Source organism: Carettochelys insculpta, chromosome 4 (assembly GCF_033958435.1).
Source record: "Carettochelys insculpta isolate YL-2023 chromosome 4, ASM3395843v1, whole genome shotgun sequence".
Lineage (NCBI taxonomy): Eukaryota > Metazoa > Chordata > Testudines > Carettochelyidae > Carettochelys > Carettochelys insculpta.
In genome coordinates this window covers 102,630,550-102,651,247 of record NC_134140.1, presented here as the reverse complement: position 1 = coordinate 102,651,247, position 20,698 = coordinate 102,630,550, and the positions used below count along the sequence as shown (strand labels likewise).

At 43.4% G+C, this 20,698-nt stretch overlaps 1 protein-coding gene and 1 long non-coding RNA gene across 4 annotated transcripts in view; one reads left to right on the top strand and one right to left on the bottom strand.

Annotated features, from left to right (window-relative positions):
• Positions 1–20,698, top strand: part of LOC142012696 (uncharacterized) — a 61,368-nt gene that overhangs the window by 3,610 nt on the left and 37,060 nt on the right. The window lies entirely within an intron of this gene.
• Positions 7,726–18,867, bottom strand: FABP2 (fatty acid binding protein 2). Of its 2 annotated transcripts, none has more exons than XM_074993392.1 (4): positions 18,009–18,867; positions 11,307–11,479; positions 9,635–9,742; positions 7,726–8,120 (listed from the first exon to the last, which is right to left on the bottom strand). In XM_074993392.1, exons 2-4 carry the CDS (start codon positions 11,466–11,468, stop codon positions 8,070–8,072), a joined length of 321 nt encoding a protein of 106 aa, XP_074849493.1. In that variant the 5' UTR covers positions 11,469–11,479; positions 18,009–18,867; the 3' UTR covers positions 7,726–8,069. The 2 variants fall into 2 exon arrangements, with proteins under 2 accessions (XP_074849493.1, XP_074849492.1); XM_074993391.1 differs by lacking the exon at positions 18,009–18,867 and adding an exon at positions 12,726–13,098.

Sequence of the window (20,698 nt, the reverse complement as noted above, 5' to 3'; positions counted from 1 at the left end):
GCACAGTCAACCTGTGGAACTCCTTGCCAGAGGAGGCTGTGAAGGCCAGCACTCTTAACAGAGTTTAAAATAGAGCTTGATAAATTTTTGGAGGTTAGGTCCATAAATGGCTATTAGCCAAGGGTAAAGTGTGGTGCCTTTAGCCTTTAGTCAAAGGCTGGAGACAGATGGCAGGAGACAAATCGCTTGATCATTGTCTTCGGTTCACCACCTCTGGGGCACCTGGCACTGGCCACTGTCGGCAGACAGGATACTGGGCTGGCTGGACCTTTGGTTTGACCCAGTATGGCCGTTCTTATGTTCTTCAAAAAATTTCTGTCAGACCGGGAAAAAAAAAACCCCTGACACAGCAATTAGTTGGCGAATCAACTTACTATTTTAAAAAGTAAAAAAAAGCTGTCCTGGAGCACCTTACAGACTAACAATATTGTATATTAGGTGATGAACTTTCATTGGACAGACCCACTTCTTCAGATCTGGAGAATAATAACTGAGAAAGAAAGAATATTTAAAAAGATATAAAAAAAAGAAAGAAAAAAGCTGATGAATCACTGGATGGGGAGAAAGAAGCAGGGGCGGGAGGAGAAAAAAAACCTTGGCAAGTATCTGTTAAATTACGCGGGATGTTTGTGGTCACTGCAAATATCAAAGGTGGGGAAATTGTCCTCATAATGCATAAAATAATTGATATCTATTTTGAGCCCATGGTGATAGGTATCAAACTTGAAAATAAACTCCAATTCGTATGTTGGAAGCTCCTTAAAAGGGATCTTTGTAGTCTGGTGTTAAAATCTCTTTGTTTTAGAGTGCATGCTGTTAAGTCTTTGATAGTGTGTCTTGCCAAACTGAAATGCTCACTTACCGGTTTCTGTGTATTGAGATTCCCAACGTTTGATTTTTGTCCATTCAACCTTTGGCAAAGTGATTGTCCAGTTTGTCCAATATGCATGGCAGAGGGACATTGCTGGCACATGATGGTATCTATCACATTTAGTGGGCGTGCAGGAATGTGACCCCCTGATGATGTGACTGACGTGGTTAGGTGGTGATATCTTCTAAAAAATTATACCAGTGATGGTATCTTTTAAAAAAATGTTTCATATAACCAGCAGATGGAGCTCTTAGATTTTGTGGAAAAGAGTAGCTCTGGGTAGGTGAAGTTAGGGAAACTTCAAAAAAACAAACAAAAACCACCCAATACATGGCAGATGCTGGCTAGTCACCTGTTGCCATTGCAATAGAGGGGGAGTAAATGCATCTAGTCCAAGGTGTTCACAAAAACACTAAGAAAATGATGTGAGCCAAGGGCAGAGGGGACAGTTGTAATAGGTAAGAAGCAATTAAAAAGTGAGTAGGCTATGTCTACACAGCAGTGTTATTTCAGAATAAACTATTCTGGAAGAGAATTCTGGCTTATTTTGAAATAGTGTGTCTAAACACAAAATACATATTGAAATAGCACTCAGCTATTTCAAAATAGAGCATCCACACACTGTAGAGCCTGTTTCAGATTAGAAGCCCTGGAAGCACTATAACTTATTTTGAAATAGCCCTTATTCCCTGTCTAAACAGCCGCTATTACAAAATACCTATTTCAGAATCAGCACTATTCCTTGTAGAATGAGGTTTACAGAATTCAAAATAAACCCTCCACTCTTTCAAAATTATTTCAAAATGGTGGTTTTGCTGTTTAGACACTTGTAAAGTTGTTTCAGAATAGTGGCCGTTATTCCAAAATAACCTCGCTGTGTAGACACACCAATAGGTAGCTATCAGGGTAGCTGGTAAAGGTTTGTGGATCCAGGGCTAGTTTGGTCCGAACATACCTTTTAGCTTTTTTCAAAGCACTGGCTGAATCCAATTCAGTGTCTTCATTAGTGGGTGAGGAAAAATCATAAAATCATTACAGCTGAAGATTGCACTTAACACAAAGATTGATAAAGTAGAAAATAATGTTGAGCACAGGTCACTGACACAGAGAAATCTCTATCTTTTGATAAACCAGGAACCACCCAGATAATTGTGTTTTAATACAAATGCAAGGTCATTTAGTTAGGAATAAAGAGTGTATGCCATATTTATGAAATGGGCAACTTAATCCTGTAAACCAGAGATTCTGAAAAGCTCTTAGGGATTCTTGTCTCTGACCAGCTGAAAATGAACTTTTAATGTGGTGTTGTGTCTAGAAATACTAATAATCTTGAAATGTGTGAACTGGGGAATATCAAGTGGAATCAGGGAATCTTCTACTTTTATTTGTATGTGCTTTTTACATGGCATTGGTTCGACTGGACTAATATATCCAGTTCAGGTATCAACACTTCTAAGAAACGTAGAAAAATTGGACAGGATTTCAAGAAGAGGTACAACAATGATTTTTGGTTCAAAAAACCTGTCTAAACATGAGAGCTCGACTTCAATAAATTTGCTATTAAAGAGAAAAAATAAGATGAATCTTGATCATGCTATATAAACACTTACATAAGAAGAATATTGACATCTACCACCTGAAGGCTTTTCCTTTACCAAACAGAGGCATGAAAAGATCCAGTGGATGGAAGCGGAAATTAGAAAAAATTTAGATGCAATTTTTTAACCACGAGGAGACTTAACCATAAGAACTGTTTATCAAAGGCTATAGTAAATTCATCACCTCTTGGAACCATTATGTAGATGTTGAATGTCTTTCTGAAGTGCCCTAGCTCAGCCACAAGTTGGTGAAATTGGTAGCATTTACTTATAAATGGGGAAAAAGAATTTCCCCACTGCTGGAATTATTGGGTTAAATACTCTATAGCTTGTTATCCCGGAGGCCAGACTAAATATCACAGTGTTCTCTTCTAGCCTTAGAATGTAAACAATATAAACATTGCACATACTTGCCTTATTTATCCATAGTCCTATTCTTTGAGCATTTAACCAGCCATCCTACATCTGCTGCTGCCAGGAGTACTGACAGACCCACTTAGAAGAGATAAGCAGTACAGCTTACAAGTTGGTCAACAGACACTTCAGTCCCCTTCATCCAAACTCTGCTGGAGGAGAGGCTGTGCGCCAGCTCTCCCCTCCACTGGCCTCAGGTTGAAGAAAGTAAAGGTTATCTTTAGTCAGGCCTAATTCTTTAGGGCTCTCAGAGGGTAAGGAAGATATTTACTGGTGCATCAGTTTTCCACACCTCTTGGAGATCTGATTCTTTGACAGCACAAGGGAAGAAAACTTTGACTTGTGCCAAGACACAACCTTCTCTCATAAACTTCTCTAGGGATCCTTTTTCTAGGGATGTTTCCCCTATGGCTGCTGTCCCCAAATACTAGGTTCTAACACTTTCTGAATGGAGAGAGCCTCCCTTTCACTGTGTTCTTCTGCAGCATAGAGCTAACTTAGGGCATAGAGCTGACTTCTAGGTCTTGCAGAGGGGACCATTGCTTTTTACACCCACACCCTTCCTCCAGAAGTCAATATAAGGTGAACAAAGTGAGTCTACTCCTGCAGCAGGCAGGTGGAATGTGTCACATCAAATAATAATCATATTCAGGTGCAGATGCTTCCAAATATCATTCAACTAGCAGGACCACTAAATATACATCTCTTTTGGGAAAAAAAAAGGCTGTTTGGCCACCTCCTCTGTACTTGCTCCTTCAGCACCTGGCGTACGGGGAACAGAATCACAGAAATATAGGGTTAAAAGCAACCTCAAGAGATGATGAGCCTAACCTCCTGTATTGAGGCAGGAGCAAGTAGATCACCCTGACAAGTGTTTGTCTAACCTGTTCTTAAAAACCTCTAATAATGGGGGTTCCACAACCTCCCTGGGAAGTCCTATTTCAGTCCTCAACAAGCCTCATACTAAGAGAGTTTTCCTTAATATCTAACCTAAATCTCCCTTGCTGCAGATCAAGCCCCATTACATTTTGTTCCAAGTTGTGTGAACAAAAGGACTTTTTATTCTGTTTATAACCACCTTTTAATCTATTTGAAGACTCTCCAGTCCCCTCTTAGTCTTCTTAAAGCTAAGCATGGCCATTTTTAAACCTTTCTTTGTAGGTCAGATTTTTTAAGCCTTTTATCATTTTAGTTTCTCTATTCTGGGCTTGCACTGTCTTTAATTGGATGCACTGCACCATCTGAGTCCTCCATGTATTTATAGATCTTTGTATTACCTTTTAAGGTTTGAAGGTATAGCTCATTTTGGGTCTCAACCTTTCTGATTTTGTCCCCACATTTCAATGCTATTTTTCAATGCTTATCCTTTTCAGTTAATTCATGTTTCCACATTTTCTCGCATTCCCTTTTTTATTTTTTAGTTCACTTACCTGCTCTCACTAGTCTTCCTGTCTTTCTTTCACATGAGGATAGTTTGATATTGTGGCTTTAATATCATCTCATCATGAAACTGACATCTCTCCTGGATTCCTTTTTCCCTTGGCTACGTCTACACTGCAACAATCCTTCAAAAGAAGTTCTTCCAGAAGATCTCTTCCAAACGTCTTTCGAAAGAGCTTGTCCACACACAAAAAAGTGGATCAAAAAATCGATCTGCTCTTTTGGTAGCGCATGTCCACACAGCCCCACTCTTTTGAAAGACCGGGCCAGGGATCGAAAAATATGGTGCCATGAGGACTGCTCTTTCGAAAAAGAGCTCCTGGGGCATCTACACATCTTTCTTTTTTGAAAGAATCTTTTGGAAAAAGTGTTGCTCCTCATTTGGGAGAGGAGGAAGGCTGCCGAACAAAGTGCTGCATTCTTCCCATTTAATATCAAAAGAATGCATTTTCTGTATAGATGCTCCACTGGATTTTTTGAAAGACCCCAAGCTTTTTTTCAAAAAAAAAAACCTCACTAGTGTGGATGTAGCCCTTATGGTTTCATAGAATCATAGAACAATAGAGCTGGAAGAGCCCTAAAAAAGCCATCGAGTCCAGCCCCCTGCTCTAAGCAGGGCCAAATCTATCAGATCAGCCCAGCCATGGCTTTGTCGAGGCGAGACTTAAACACCTCCAGGGATAGAGACTCCACTACTTCCCTGGGTAGACCATTCCAATGCTTTACCACCTTCCTAGTGAAAAAGTTTTTCCTAATGTTCAACCTGGACCTTCCCAACTGCAGCTTGAGACCATTGTTCCGTGTTCTGCCATCTGTGACCACTGTGAACAGCCTTTCTCCAGCCTCTGCAACCTCCCTTCAGTAAGTTGAAGGCTGTTATCAAGTCCCCCTCAGTCTTCTCTTCTGCAGACTAAACAGTCCTGATTCCCTCAACCTTTCTTCACATGTCATATGCTCCAGCCCCCTAATTATTTTGGTCGCCCCCCCAGTGGACCCTCTCCAGTGTATCCACATCCTTTCTATAATTGGGGGCCCAGAACTGGACACAGTACTCCAGATGCGGCCTTACCAAAGCTGAATAACGAGAAACAATGACTTCTTTAGATCTACTGGCAATGCTCCTCTTCATGCAACCTAATATGCCATTAGCCTGCTTGGCTACAACGGCACACTGTTGGCTCATGTCCAGCTTCTCGTCCACTACAACTCCCAGGTCCTTTTCTGCAGAACTGCTACTGAGCCAGTAGGACCCCAACCCGTAACAATGCTTGGGATTCTTCTGGCCCAAGTGCAGGACTCTGCACTTGTCCTTATTGAACCTCATCAGATTTCTTGCAGCCCAGTCTTTCAATTTGTCGAAGTCGCTCTGGACCCTGTTGCTACCCTCCAACATATCTACTCCCCCCCCCCCCACCAGCTTAGTGTCATCCGCAAACTTGTTGAGGGTCATTGATAAATATGTTGAACAGAACAGGGCCCAGAACCGAACCTTGGGGCACTCCACTAGAAACCAACCGCCACCCCGACATCAAGCCGTTGATCACTACCCTCTGGGCCTGACCTTCTAGCCAGCTTTCTATCCATCTTACCGTCTATTTATCCAGTCCACATTCCTTTAACTTGCTGACAAGAATATCGTGGGAGACCATATCAAAAGCTTTGCTAAAGTCAAGATAAATCACATCCACTTGATTTTTTTTTTTTCCCCCATCCACAAAGCCAGTTATCTCATCGTAGAAACTAATCAGATTGGTCAGGCATGACTTGCCCTTCATGAATCCATGCTGACTATTCCTAATCACTTTGCCCTCCTCCAAGTGCCTCAAAATGACTTCCTTGAGGAGCCCCTCCCTGATTTTTCCAGGGACTGATGTAAGACTGACTGGCCTATAGTTCCCTGGATCATCCTTCTTCCCTTTTTTAAAGATGGGCACTACATTTGCCTTTTTCCAATCATCTGGGATCCTCTCCTGATCTCCACGACGTTTCAAAGATAACGGCCAAGGATTCATCAACGACATATGCCAACTTCTTCCCTACTAGTTCTATAAAGTTTGTTAATATAACTGAATGTATGCAGATGTCCTGTGCTGTGTTGGAAAAAGTCTTTGGTTGTACTCTTTGATCTTATTTAGAAAAATTTCAGGATAATCTCTTAGGAAAGTCACCATGGAAAGGCTAGTGAATACTGTATAGAAATTAAAAATATAGGAGGCCACAGTTCTTCTGAATTTTCCCAACACAAAGATTATATCACAGAAATAGGTAGTTCAATTCTATTACAGCTGTGGTATACACACAGCCTGTTCTAAAATATTAGTGTAAAATATTAGACGTGAAACTATATAAGGGCATGGGCCACATAGTCCTCTACAAATTTGTAATTGATTGGATTTGGTGACCAAGAGCTCATTTGTTACTGCATGACCTGTATGAAAACACAGATCAGGTTTGTAAATCATAGAATAATAGAATCATAGACTGCCAGGACTGGAAGGGACCTTGAGAAGTCATTGAGTCCAGCCCCCTGCCCTCATGGCAGGACCAAGTACTGTCTAGACCATCCCTAATAGACATTTATCAAACCTGTTCTTAAATATCTCCAGAGATGGAGATTCTGCCACCTCCCTAGGCAATTTATTCCAGTGTTTGACCACCCTGACAGTTAGGAACTTTTTCCTAATGTCCAACCTAACCCTCCCTTGCTGCAGTTTAAGTCCATTGCCTCTTGTTCTATCCTCAGAGGCCAAGAAGAACAAGTTTTCTCTCTCCTCCTTATGACACCCTTTTAGACACCTGAAAACTGCCATCATGTCCCCCCTTAATCTTCTTTTTTTTCCAAACTAAACAAGCCCAGTTCTTTCAGCCTTTCTTCATTGGTCATGTTCTCTAGATCTTTGATTGTTCTTGTTGCTCTTTTCTGGACCCTTTCCAATTTTTCCACGTCTTTCTTGAAATGCAGCGCCCAGAACTGGACACAGTACTCTGAGGCCCAACCAGCGCAAAGTACAGCAGCAGAATGACTTCTTGTGTCTTGTTCGCAATACACCTGTTCATGCATCCCAGAATCATGTTTGCTTTTTTTTGCAACAGCATCACACTGTTGACTCATCTTTAACTTGTGGTCCACTATAACCCCTAGATTCCTTTCTGCCATACTCCTTTCTGGACAGTTACTTCCCATTCTGTATGTGTGAAACCGATTGATTGTTCCTTCCTAAATCTGCAGTACAAACCTGTGCTGATCCCACTGACATCAGCAGAAGTTGGATTGCTTTTTTTCAAAGATGAAATATGTAAATTACAATCTTTACATCTACAGATACACAAGCTTCTAGGAGTTATGTATGTATAAAGGCTGCAGATTGTTCAGGATTTATTTTTAAGGAGGAGGTTATTCGCTTCGAATTATACAATTAATGTGATTCAATATACAATGCATGGAGAGACACTACAAACATATTTTATGATAGTAAAGACAAATTGCCACTTGAAAAATCAGTGCAGAGTCAATATTTATTTTAATTTACAAAATGTAATTAAACAACGCTTAACAATGCCATATATCAAAACAGTTCTTGATGTAAATACAAATATGTAATATTGTCAAGACTGGAAATGCGAAATGTTGCCCTGTGTTTAAATGGAGACTGAACAATCAGTAACTTGGTGCTTGTTGGGAAGGGAAAACAGTTGCTATATACAACATAATTCTTCTCCCTTCAGATCTCTTTCTGGGTTGATGTTTAACCCCTTTTAAAGATTCTCTTGGCTTCAACTCCTTCATATATATAAGTCTGAAAGAAAATAATGAAGAGGAAACGCTTTTGTCACTGATGATTGAGATTTATTTTACAGATCCCACCTAGAGAATATTTATCATCCATCACAGGTTTACCACCAAAGAGCTCAGTCCAGCTACCACTCCATCATTAACCCTCATTCATGTAAGTATTTCCATCCAAATCAAAGAGAGGGATTACAGCTCAACATTGTGGATTTTTAAAATCGTTAGACTCAGACCTGTACTACCTTACTTAGGCCTGATGTACACTAAAACATTATAAGGCTGTGGCCACACTAGCCCCTCCTTAATGTGGCACTTTGAGATATGCTAATGAGGCGCTGCTATGAATATGCAGTGCCTCATTAGCATAACGGCAACCGCACATTTCGAAACCCAGCCGCCCATGTAGCCGGGGCACCTTTTGAAATGGACCCTGGATTTTGAAAGCCCCGTATTCCCAAAACCAGATGGGAATAAGGGGCTTTTAAAATCAGGTCATTTTGAAAGGCCCTCCCCCTGCCACACAGGCAGCTGTGTTTCAAAACCAGCAGTTTTGAAGCATGCATGACTGCCATTATTCTAATGAGGCACTGCATATTCATAGCAGTGCCTCATTAGCATATCAAAGTGCCACATTATCATAGTGCCTCAGAAAGGAGGGGCTCCTGTGGCCACAGCCTAAGTTTCCATGGCTATGTTGTGAAAGATCAACAGCCCTGAGCAATACAGGTAAACTAATTTAACTCCCATAGAGCTAGGTCAACAGAAAAATTCTTCTATCCACCTTGCTACCACCACTCAGAAAAGGGGATTATCTACCTTGAGAGGTGAACCCCTCCTACTGAGGTTGGCCATGCCTACACTGATATGTTAACAGTGGCAAAGCTTCAACACCACAGCTGTTGCATTTCAAGTGTGGACAAATTCTCAATTCAGGCTCAAAAGACTAAGGATGGAAGATTTGAAGTTAACAATACAAGAGCTGTTGATCTCAAAATATCAAAGTTCCATGTGCAGCTCTGCCTTAGACATCTTGTGTGATTTGGGGATGTCATTTAATAGAACTGTGCATCAACTCTCCATCTCTAAAATATGGGCATAATGTACTTTTTCTGCCTCAGGCATGCAAAGATATATGCGGTATCTGTAGTGAGAGACTCAGACTCTAATGTGAGAAGGGCCTTTCTAGACCCTAACAGATAAAACCTTTGGGATTCGTGACCTTTGGTCGGAATGTGCCTGGACCCAGCAGGGGGCTTTTTTAGACAGAGCTCAGGCTGCACTTATATAATTGAAATGAATGCAGATGGGTAGGGAAATAGGAAAAGTAGAAGAGGTAAAATAGTTCAGTATTTTGAAATTCAATTTTGTTCAAATTTCAAATATTGTCTAAAAAGTAGGAATTGGAAAAAGAAACAAAATTAACAAATATACTTCCCAGTTTCATGCAGCTGTAAGAGAGAGTTCAGTTCTTTATGATTTGATGCTGTGCACAAAGAAAAAACAATTGGCTTGTTAACTCACCTGAATCAGTTCATCTCCTACGACTTCTCTGAATGCTTTGAGCTCTTTCCCATTATCCTTCCGGGTGAAATTTCCCACAAGCTTATTTCCTTCCAGGGTCCAAGTACCCTGCAGCATAAAAATAAAAACATCCAAGGTATTCATGGCAGTGTTGGTCCTGTATATGTGTTGTCTGGCGAAGAGTAAATCCCTATCAGGTTTTTGCATTCTGCCAGCAGCCCTGTAAAATGGCAGGTACAGTAAAGGAGTGCCAGCACCTTTCTAGTTTTGAATACACGTATAGAAGCATTCTTTTAGCTTGTCACTTTGGTCAGGTCACACCCCCCCCCCGCCTTATTTTGCATCCCTTCCCTGGCTTCCCCTTCTCCTATATATCAAACATAAGCTTCATTCTTCATTTTTAAGGTCCTTCGTGGTCAATATCCACGCTGTATCTTAGTCACGAGCAAATTGCCTGTGCTCACCTTGATCAGCCCATCATGCAGCCTCCACTGCCCAATTGTTAAATTTCCAGAGAGTTTCCACACTTTCCTCCATGCTATGCCAGGTACTGTCCCTACTCTGCCACTAAGCCACTTCATTGTTCATCTTCAAATCTCTGCTGAGATCTGTTTTGCCTTGATGCATAAATAAAGATTGTCAGCAGTCAGGCTGCTATGTTGCCCTCAGACCACTGGCTATCATGCGGGTCAATATTGTCTCATTGTTTTCTTGTATCCCCCCTGCTTTTCTGTATCCATCTGTTATCTCTTATATTACAGTTAGAATATAAGCCTCCTGGGGCAAGGAACATCTTTTTGTTCTGTTTGTATAGCCTCTAGCCCAATGGGTGCCTGGTCCAGGACTAAAGCTCCTAGCTGCAATGATAACACAAATAAAATAAATTTATGAGGTGGATACAGTTCTTTCCACAGAGCTCAGAGCCCATCCATAATTAAATGTATATATTACTTTGCATCTGTCTCTGACATAGAAAGCATAGTTCCTCATAAATAACTAATTCCATTTAATCCTCTATCACAACCTGATTCCAGACCCTGATTCTCCCTGCTTCCCAGATGCTTGAGAGAGAGAGACAATCCACTCAAAGAACCTGCTTCATCAGAGCAGCTCAGGCAGTGGATTGCAGAGGTAGGAGCCCTGCAAGAAAATCCTGCCCTACAGCCTTATGTTTAAAGCTAGGAGATAAAATCCTGACTCAATTAGAATATGTGACAAAACTCTGCTTGATATCAGGGGTGCTAGCATTTCAGTTAGAGCCTTTTTGGTCAATTCCTTAGCTGATGTCTCTTGGTTCATGTGGCAGGAAGTTGTCTCTCAAGTACTCAGTCCCACACCACATCGAACTTCCTAGATGTAATGTCAAAACTTTGACATTGGTCATAGATGAAAATAGAAAGCCAGCAAAGCTGCTAAAGAACAGATGTTGTACACTCTTGTTGGCTCACACCACACTGATTTCATTGTGATGCATTTCATTTTGGTATAGAGCAAGTAAATAAATGTTTCATGACTCAATCTTTTTAGGCTTTAGGCCAGATTCCGCTGTCTGCTATATGGGTTTGTGTTGCTAGACAGAGTCACATTTAACATAAAATCAGAAAGGTGAATACCACACCCTAGGGATAACTTTATTAAATACAGGCTTGTCATATGAAAGTGGATTTCTTACACTGAGTTCGGTCCCATCAGCCAGGCTGTATTCAAAATTGACTCCCAGCGTGAATACTATCTCAGTAGAGCGGAAAGTACTTGTCTCCTTGACAGTGAACTTGTTTCCCTCCTGCTGAATAACTATCTTCAGGTTGTCGTGGGCTCCTAGCTTCCTCTTCATTACATTAATACCTAGAAAAACAATTGGACATTAAGCAACTTAAATTTCAGCATCAGATTCTTCTCTTTTCCAAAGTCCTTTTGCAAGGACCCTTTTTGGACAAGTGAATTTGATACATTATGGGCCTGCTTGGAGTGCTTGGGTCCAAGTTCCCCACCTTTTGTCTTTAATTTTGTGCAGCCATTTTTACCTGGACAAAGCTGGTCCAAAACACTACCAAAACACCCGAGTGTGTGTCCCACCGACTTTGCCTAGGTTTAAATGATTACACGTGGTGCAAGGCAGTGGCGAATCAGCTCCTTTATGGGACTTGTCATGTGTAGAATTTAATCTCTACTTTTTTTTCTGTTTTAGCACCAGGTTCCTAATCTTTCAGCCTTGTGCTCATGTGTGCACTTTGAGTTGCATGGATCAAATGCATTGCAGGTATAAGTGAGCCTGACTTTGATGGGATTTGCTCCACTGATGACTTTAGTCCTACAGTCAAAAAAAGCAGGAAAAATCCCAATCTCTTTTTTTTTTTTTTTTGGGTCAGACCTCTTGAACTCAGAAATTAAATAAGCATCAGAAAGCATAAATGATTGCTTGACATATATTGTCTTCCCTATTTCCAAAACTGCAAATAAAAATTCTTTTGCACTTTCAGACATGAAGACCATCAAGCATAATTGGGAACATTTTCAAAAGCAGCTTCTAAAGTGAGGTGCACAGTTTTACGCACCTCAGTTACAGCTCTTTACCAGTCAGTATGTTATTTACAGAACTTTACATTTCAATGAATATTTTTCCAGTAAGCCCCCTGACTCTTTCTGTACCTTATGGAAAAGTCCTATCTAATAACGATGGAATCAAATGCAGTCTATAGGAGAGAGGCTAGTTTTCTAACAATTAGTCTAACACCTGTAGGTTTGGAGAGAATGATCTTTCTTTGATACTATATTTTATAAGTATGATTAAAAATACAATCATATCCTTGCTGTAGAATTAGCAAAGAGATTATTTCAAATTCTATAGTACTTTTCAATAATGGGAGAACTTCAGTGAGGTGGAAAAAAAATCTCTCATTTATGGAATTAAGAGATTTACTACCGAGATTGCAGTCTACCCCAGTGTCATGACGTCTCTTTCTGCAGTGGGGGAAAAAAAGAGGCAATCAGAGGGGTAGTAGAAGGGCATGTAAAAGCAGACAGAGGGCAGCACTAGTATTCAGTGATATCACTGAGACAATAATAGTACCATTGGCAAAGTACTGCTTACCCATCTGCTCCATGAACTTTTCATAGTTTTCACTTCTGTCTACCTTCCAGCTGCCATCAAATGCCATTTTTCAGACTGAAGGGGGAATTTCCTTGAAGCAGCTTCTAGCCAACCTGAGATGCAGTTCAGCTTTGCACAGGGAATTTATGATCTGGCTTATCTTCCCAGGGTGAGGTGGCAGGCTAAAGCTCATGTCACCATGTGATCTCTTCAAGGTCAAGTTATTGGATATTCAACTGACCTGTCTTTTCTCATCACCTTGTCAAACTTCACCTCCCCCAAACTTGATATGCTTGAATAGTCTGTCTTAAAAATATAATAGATAGTATCTTCACATTACATCTGACATTACAATGGTAGTGTAAGTAGCAATCCACTGAAGCAAGGATCTGACAATGTCTTTCAGAAATATATTATTTACATTGGGTGTCCCTTCAATATAAGGGTTATGTGGCTTTTAGCTCATGCACTAGAGGGTTATGCATTTAGCTCCATAGGTCCCAGGCTTCTGATGGCATTACACTTGTGAATGTTGTCATGACCTTCTTTGGTTGTGTCCTTGCTGTACCATGTAGGCTTAAATTCTGCGTAGCATCTACAAGTTATCCACACCTCACATTTATACTGATCTGTTTTGGAAGGAAGTTGGCCAGGGAAGAGAATATTAACATCATCCCAAATAATGCCAGCTCCTGACCTGTCAGAGATGCAGTGTATGGGAATAAGCCTGTAGACATGAACAGAAATCTGTTGCTGCTTCATGCATAACTCCCTTTGACTTCAATGAAAACTCTATGCCTGGTGCCAAATCTAAGCCCTAGGAGCATACTTGCTGCTGGAATTTAAAGAGGCTGCAAGTGTGGATAAGGCAAGGAGCATTTGACCCATTAAGCTGCTAAAGAAGCAGGCCTGTTTTCACTCTATCACCATCTCATTGCTAAAAGTGGAGGCTCTGATGGTTTTGTGTAAGTCAAGTATCTACTCAAAATTTCAATCAAGAGTTTAATATTTTTGTGTTTGAGATACCTCTTCTGACCCCCAACTTGTATGCCTGGAAAATGTTAGGAGAGAGAGAAGCAAGAGACTGTTCTTGAATAAACTTGTAGACTAGTAAGAAAGTCAGCCTATTGTTATATCACTCGTGCAGGCCTAGAATACAAGTGAAGAGTTCCAAACAGTCAATCTTACACAGGGAATGTGTGCCAGCTCCCATCAGATGGTCCTTGTGTTTCTTTCCCAAAAGCATTACTCCCTATGCCCCAAATATCAAAAGACCAGAGGAAACACAATCTGGGGAATCTGCTGTTTCTACTGTTCAGAGTATGTCATTTTAAAAAAAAAAAGCAAACTCAGAAACATCAGCTGAATTCCTCATGTATCCAGATGTGTAGAGGGCGGCAATAAAGTAGCTACCTCACCGGGGATATACACGGTGGATGACAGGAAAATTATTTTTCAAGAGATTATGACAAGTTTACCAGCCACCCTGGACAGGTCAAGATACTCACTCTTTCTTTGAACCAAGAATTGCAGTTATTTTAATCTGTAAAATGGGTAAATGATAGGTGCCTTGACTACAGTGGGAATACGAGGCTATGGTAAATAGAAGTTATGAATAGCAAAGAAATATTAACATTTTTTGCTGGAAGAGCTGGAGTTCACAGCCTTGTGGGTAATAGCTCAGCACATATACCTCTTGATTAAGGGTTGATTTGCAGGGAAAAATCTCTTATGTACGCACACGCACATTTGTATGTATGAACTTGAGATCTGTCAAATGTGTGAGTGTCACACAATTTGCATGACATTTGGCAGATCTCTGACTGCTACGAAGGAACACATACTAAGGCTGTGTCTACACTATGAGACAAAATCAAATTTATTTATATCAATTTTTCTAATACTGGATTTACGAGTTCATTTTGACCATCCTCACTTCCACCGTGCTCCCCGCAAAGTCGAGGTATTGCTGCCACACACACATTGGCTAATATCGACTGTTGGTAGTGCATTGTGGGAAGCTATCCCCCAATATCCTCATCCCCATAGCATTCTGGGTATGCTCACTGTTCTTGACATCATCTTCCCCCATTGCATTTTCATAATTCCCCTCCTGACCCCTGAAAACATGTTGATCCCTGGAAATAATGCAGAGATCCTCAGAATTAGAAGAAAGAATGTTTGGTTTCCCCATACACGGTATTGGTGGTGGGGAGGGTCTTAATGCGGGGTCCCAGACTGTTTTTTAAAGTTAGAAGAAAAAGGATAGAAAAGTGCAGGGGAAAAAAAGAATTTTTGGCTTCCCCCTGGCATCAGCGAGCCCCATGTGAGTGAAGGGTGGATGCTGTGGGTAGCCAGTTCAAGTGTTCCTTCCCCGGCAGCAGCAAGCCCCTTAGTCGCTAGGGGAGACTTTTCCCCGCCAGCAGCAAGCCCAGGTATGGGCCAAGGGGTGGGGGGTGTCAGTGGATGACCAGTTGAGCTGTTCCTTCCCCACGGCAGCAGCAAAGCCCCCAGTATCTTAACTGCCGGGGGAGACTTCTCCATGGCAACAGCAAAGCCCAGCATATCTTTCCTGCCCTTGGAGCCTGAAACGCACGACTGGCAGCTTTGTCAGCACCAAATGGCAGGCATATCCCTTTATTGGGTTGGGTTGGGACTACCAAGTGATGTGGCTGAGCGCGGGGAAAGACCTAAACCGTGTGGCACCTGTAGGGGAGGGATGAGAGTTCGCACACAAATGTAAACCGCTGAGAAGAAGTTTCTCAGTGTGTTATGCAAGCATGACACCCAGCACAGCCTTGTTGACATGTGGTATGGCCGGGCAGGGGCTGGCACTGGGCATCACAGAAAAAAATAGCAAATGTACAGACAGAGCTGCGAACTCTCTGCAGAGGCTATTTGAATGGGTAGGTGCATGTGTACCGCTAATAGCCTAGAAGGAAAGAAGCCATTTCTCAGGCTGTCGAACTAACATGAGCCCACAGCCAAAGGCTTGCTGCTCCCACTTGGAAATTCAGGCTCTTCCTGTTACTGGAGAGCAGCGGCCAGAGAGCAGCACTCAGAGGGCCTTATGGGTTGCATACAGGACACCTCTGGAGGCTAATAAATTTGCTTTTAAGATGTGGCACTTGCACACTTGCATTTAATCAAACTTCTGAAGTCGTGCTTGGTGCTATGCTCATCAGGTAACTGCGATTTTGTAATCTTGAGATTACTGCACCCAAAGTCGAGCTAAGGCCTCTACCATGAAGGCAGTCATGTGGTAAAATTGAGCTGACTGATTTAAATTTGATTTTATCTCATAATGTAGACGCAGCCTCAGTAAGCTGGGGTCAGGAGTGGCAAACAAAGGGGACAAAATTTTTGGATGAAGTTACTCTATAGGGACAACTGGCTGAGTGTTAGCTCTAGGACTAGCTAGATTGGACTTTGGTTGATACACTGCATAATTGATTGCTCCCTACAAAGCAAACCTTTTGAATTGTCATACAGGATAATGTAGAATGGCTTTTCACTCCAGCCAGTTTCACTGTATTTATTCAGCTAACATGCCAGAGAAACATATCCTTTCTTTTACCCTAAAAATAAAATAGAAGGGAGGTAGGAACTTAACAACATTTAAGTCTCCGTAATAAACTCTAAATGCAGGTTAACATTACATGGTACTCGGAAGATTTCCAAGTAAATTTGCAAAAAGCAAACTTTAACAAAAAAAAACCCCAGAATATTTTAGGTAGAAAAATAAAAGACCATCTTGATGGTTAAAATACCAGATATTAAACATCATTTCCCACACCGGACACTGAATTCGTTTTGTATTAAAGACAAAATTAAGACTTTGTCTCACATGACATAGGGTGCAGCATGCAACCCTGGAAGGCTATTGTGACTTAGAATGACAGGCAGGGGAAGAGGGGTAATCTATTGGGCTTTAGCAGGTAGAGATCAATTCCCCACTCTCCCACACCCCCTCACTGGCTCTATTGTGATGCTGGGAGCACTGGGGTTAGAGGTTTACTGTATTTTGTGTTTACAAAGGCATAATCAAGCCCTCAGTGATGCAGGCAGATATACTAATCATTTTATTATACGAGAATTTATCTTTGACCTACAAAGTTATCAATCTCCCTATATATCAGATGCTATAGGTTAAGTTTATAGATGCTTCGTGTTCGGTTATAGTTCATAACAGTTTAGTGACAGTTAATAAATTATTAACGTGCTTCATGGTTTCTGTGGTGGGGAATCTGTTGCCCCTGGCCTAATGCAACTTCTGAATAATGTATATTTTCTGTTCAGCCTAATAAAATAGAAAGACTGTGCGATGCTGCTTCTGTAACCTCAAATTCACGGCCAACGTAATAAATATCTAACAAGCACAGGACTTTACAGCTGCAGAACTTTGCTTCTCTATTGTTAGCAACTATGGCAAAATTGAAAATATTCCATGGAAACAGTGGACCTTTAGTTTACATGATTTCGAAGCATTTACTGGACTTCATATAGGCATACTACAGGTTGGACCTCCCTAGTCCAGCCCCCTTGGGATCTGATTGATCCTGAACTAAGGAGTTTGCCAGACTAGGGAAGGTCAGTGCTTCCCTGCTGGCTGCCAGCCCTGCCCCTGGGCTGCCCTCTGGAGCGTCAGCCTGTTCTCATCCACTAGCCCCGGCCACTGGGCTCCACTCCCAGTCCAGCAGGGCTCCCACTTGCTGGACCCCTGGCTGCAACTCCCTGGCTGCTGGCAGCTTCCCTGCCACCAGCCCAGCCAGGACTCTCTGATGGCCACTAGTTTCCCTGCCACCAGCCTGGCCCCAGTCAGGGCTCCTGCCTGCAACTCCCTGAGCTTTTTGGTTGCCACCTTCCCCTTCTTCCCCCTGCTGCCACCCTGGCTGGGACTCCCCAGCCACCACCAGCTTTACAGCCACTGGCTCAGCACCCTGGCAGGGCTCCTGGCTGCAGTTCCCCAAACACTGCTTGCCTGCCTGCTGCTGGCTTCCAGCTCCTGGCTGCTGTACTCTCAGATAGCCTCTGCTCCCAGCTGTTGAGAATCTCTGATACAGCAACATCTGTGGCCCTGCTACACCATGGATGTTGCTGGACCACAGAATTCTAGATTTCAGAGGTTCAACCTGAGTTAGCATTTCTTTGGTGCGTTCTAGGAGAGGCAGCTTATTTCTTGGTTACATTCTGCTTTGTGAAAAGTTGCCTACTGATTTCACAGTGCCCCAGCCTCCCAGAGATGTGAAATGTGAAGTTAAAACAAAGAAATGTATGCTTTACCTTTTAGTGCTTCTGTGTGCTGGATAAAGAGAGTTTTTAAAGGGTTTAATCATTTTTTTCCACGTCAGAGGCAGCTGTCAGGTTCTCCCTTTTCTTGCTGGCGCCACTTGTTGATATCTTTGAAGACCTAAATATTGATGTCACATGAGGCTGTAATTAGAGCTACATCTAACAGGATTTCATTCTGGCAAAAGCCTCCTCAAAATAGATCTCTGAGGACTGGACAGAATTGCTACAAGACTGAATTTGCTTTGAACCCCTTTCTCCTCTTTCCCAAGTAGTCACTGGAAAAAAAAATCTATTTTAGGAAATTCCAAGCTGAGCATGATAAAGCTAATGTCGTTTGTACCAAGTTTTTATTTATATACATTATTGCTGCTCAACTGCCCTGCTTCATTATTATTTATCATAGCTCACTCCGTAGCATGTCACCTTAAGTAATTCCTGCTGATGAAAGGTTTAGTCTGATAATTATTCTAAACATTTAAAGAAAATAGGTTATGTATTCAGGGGACTTGCAGGTGCTAATTAAGAGGAGACCTTGATTCACCAACACTTCTGTGCTACCCAGATGGACTTTTCCACCCGACAGCTCCCACTCCTGGGTAAATGTTCCTCTCACATGTTCATCCCACAGTGGGCCCAATGTCCTTTTTTCCAGTCAAAGGTCTTTGGTCTTTCTCCCAGGTCAGGCTGATTCTTGCATTTGCATCCCTTGAGATTTTACCTACCATCTCCCTGCACATGTTATTGTCTGCCTTTTTGAAATCTGTTGTCTTTGGTGTTCTCTTTTCCCTTCTACCATTCCATGAATGCTATCATTCCACTATTGCTTTCACCCAAGCTGCTGTCCACTTTCAAATTCTCAGCTAGTTCCTCCCTGTTTGGAAAAATCATATCTAGAACAGCGTCTCCCCTGGTAACTTTCTCCACCTTGGCTATGTCTACACTAGGACACAACGTCGAAGTAGCCTATTTCGAAGTAAGAACTTCGAAATAGGCTACTTCGACGATTATCGTCTACGTGTCCTCCATGGCTGGCAAACATCGACGTTCAACGTCGAGGTAGCGCTGGGGAACATCAAAAAGAGCCGCCCCGGAGGGAAACACGGAGCGTCCACACACACAAGCCCCCTATTTTGAAATAAGGGGCCAGGAAAGCCCACGAACCGGGTCAAAGAGCACACTAGCCCTTCCGGGGCAGCTGCAAGCCGCTCCCTTAAAGGGCCCCTCCCAGACACACTCGGCCTGCACTGCATGAGCAGCCCTGCGTTGGTGAGACAAGCCTTGCAGCCCTCGAGCCCGCAGACGTGGACCTCCAGCAGCAGCTGGAAGCCCTACAAGCTGTCTCCCGTGGAGCAGGCACCTTTCTAGATGCTGCCTGGGCAGCTGCCCAGCAGCTTCTGGAATGGGAGCCCTCCCCAGGAGCACCAGGAGACGCCCCTGACCATTGGGCCCTCCTCGCCCTCCCCCGCCAGGTGCCCCGCCGACTCTGGAGCCACCCCTCCAGCACTGCGTGGTGGGAGCACCTGGTTATGGGGAATGGAATGATGACCAGTGGCTGCGGAACTTCCGCATGAGCCGGCCGACCTCCGTGGGACAGCAGTTTGGAGTGGGAAAGGCCACAGTCGGGGCTGTCTTCATGGAGGTAAGGAGGCCTGGGGCTGAACTCCCTGCTGGGGAGCAGGGCCTGGGTGAGGAGGGCCTTGGTGAGGGGGGCCTCAGGAGGGGGGGTCTGGGTGAGGGGGTCACATTCTGCAAACCCTCACAGGCACCTGTGTTCCCTTCCCACAGGTGGTGCATGCACTCAATGCCCTGCTGCTGAAGAGGGTCGTCCGAGCTGGGGACCTGGCTGCGGCCGTCGAGGGATTCGCCGCCATGGGATTCTCCAGCTGCTTCGGAACCCTTGATGGGACCCACATCCCCATCCGTGCCCCAGATCACAGTGGTGGCCACTATGTCAACAGGAAGGGCTACCACTCTGTGGTCCTGCAGGCCATGGTCGACAGCCATGGCCGCTTCCAGGACATCTACGTGGGCTGGCCCAGTTCTACCCACGACGCCCGCGTTTTCCGGAATTCGGGACTATGCCGCCAACTGCAAGCGGGGACCTACATCCCCCAGAGGGAGATCCCACCACCGTACCCCTCTGCCTTGTGGCAGATGCGGCATACCCCTCCAGCCCTGGCTTATGCAGCCCTATACAGGCCACCTCTCTGACAGCCAGGAGCGCTACACACCCACCTCAACCATGCCCGACAAGTGGTCGAGCGAGCCTTCGGGCGCCTGAAAGGCCGTTGGCGTTGCCTCCTGGTACGCCTAGATCTGGGCCTCCCAAACATCCCCCAGGTCGTGGGGGCCTGCTGCACACTCCACAACCTGGTGGAAAGCAAGGGGGAGGCCTTCGTGCAGGGCTGGGCACAGGAGGCCGCAACAGCCTACCCCCAGCCAGCCGCCGCCCTGAGCTGCCAGGCCCACCAGGACGGGGTCCGGGTCCGGGAGGCCCTAAGGGAGTACTTTCACCAGGGAGCCCAGTGAGCAACCCCCGCCCCAGCACCCACACCTCACCCTCACCAAAAGCGCAGGGGACACAGGTTTTGGGAAAAATAAAATTGTCATTATTTACAAGAAAAAAATGTCACCTCTTTGGCAAATAAATAATAATATTAGCAAAAAACAGATTAATGAAA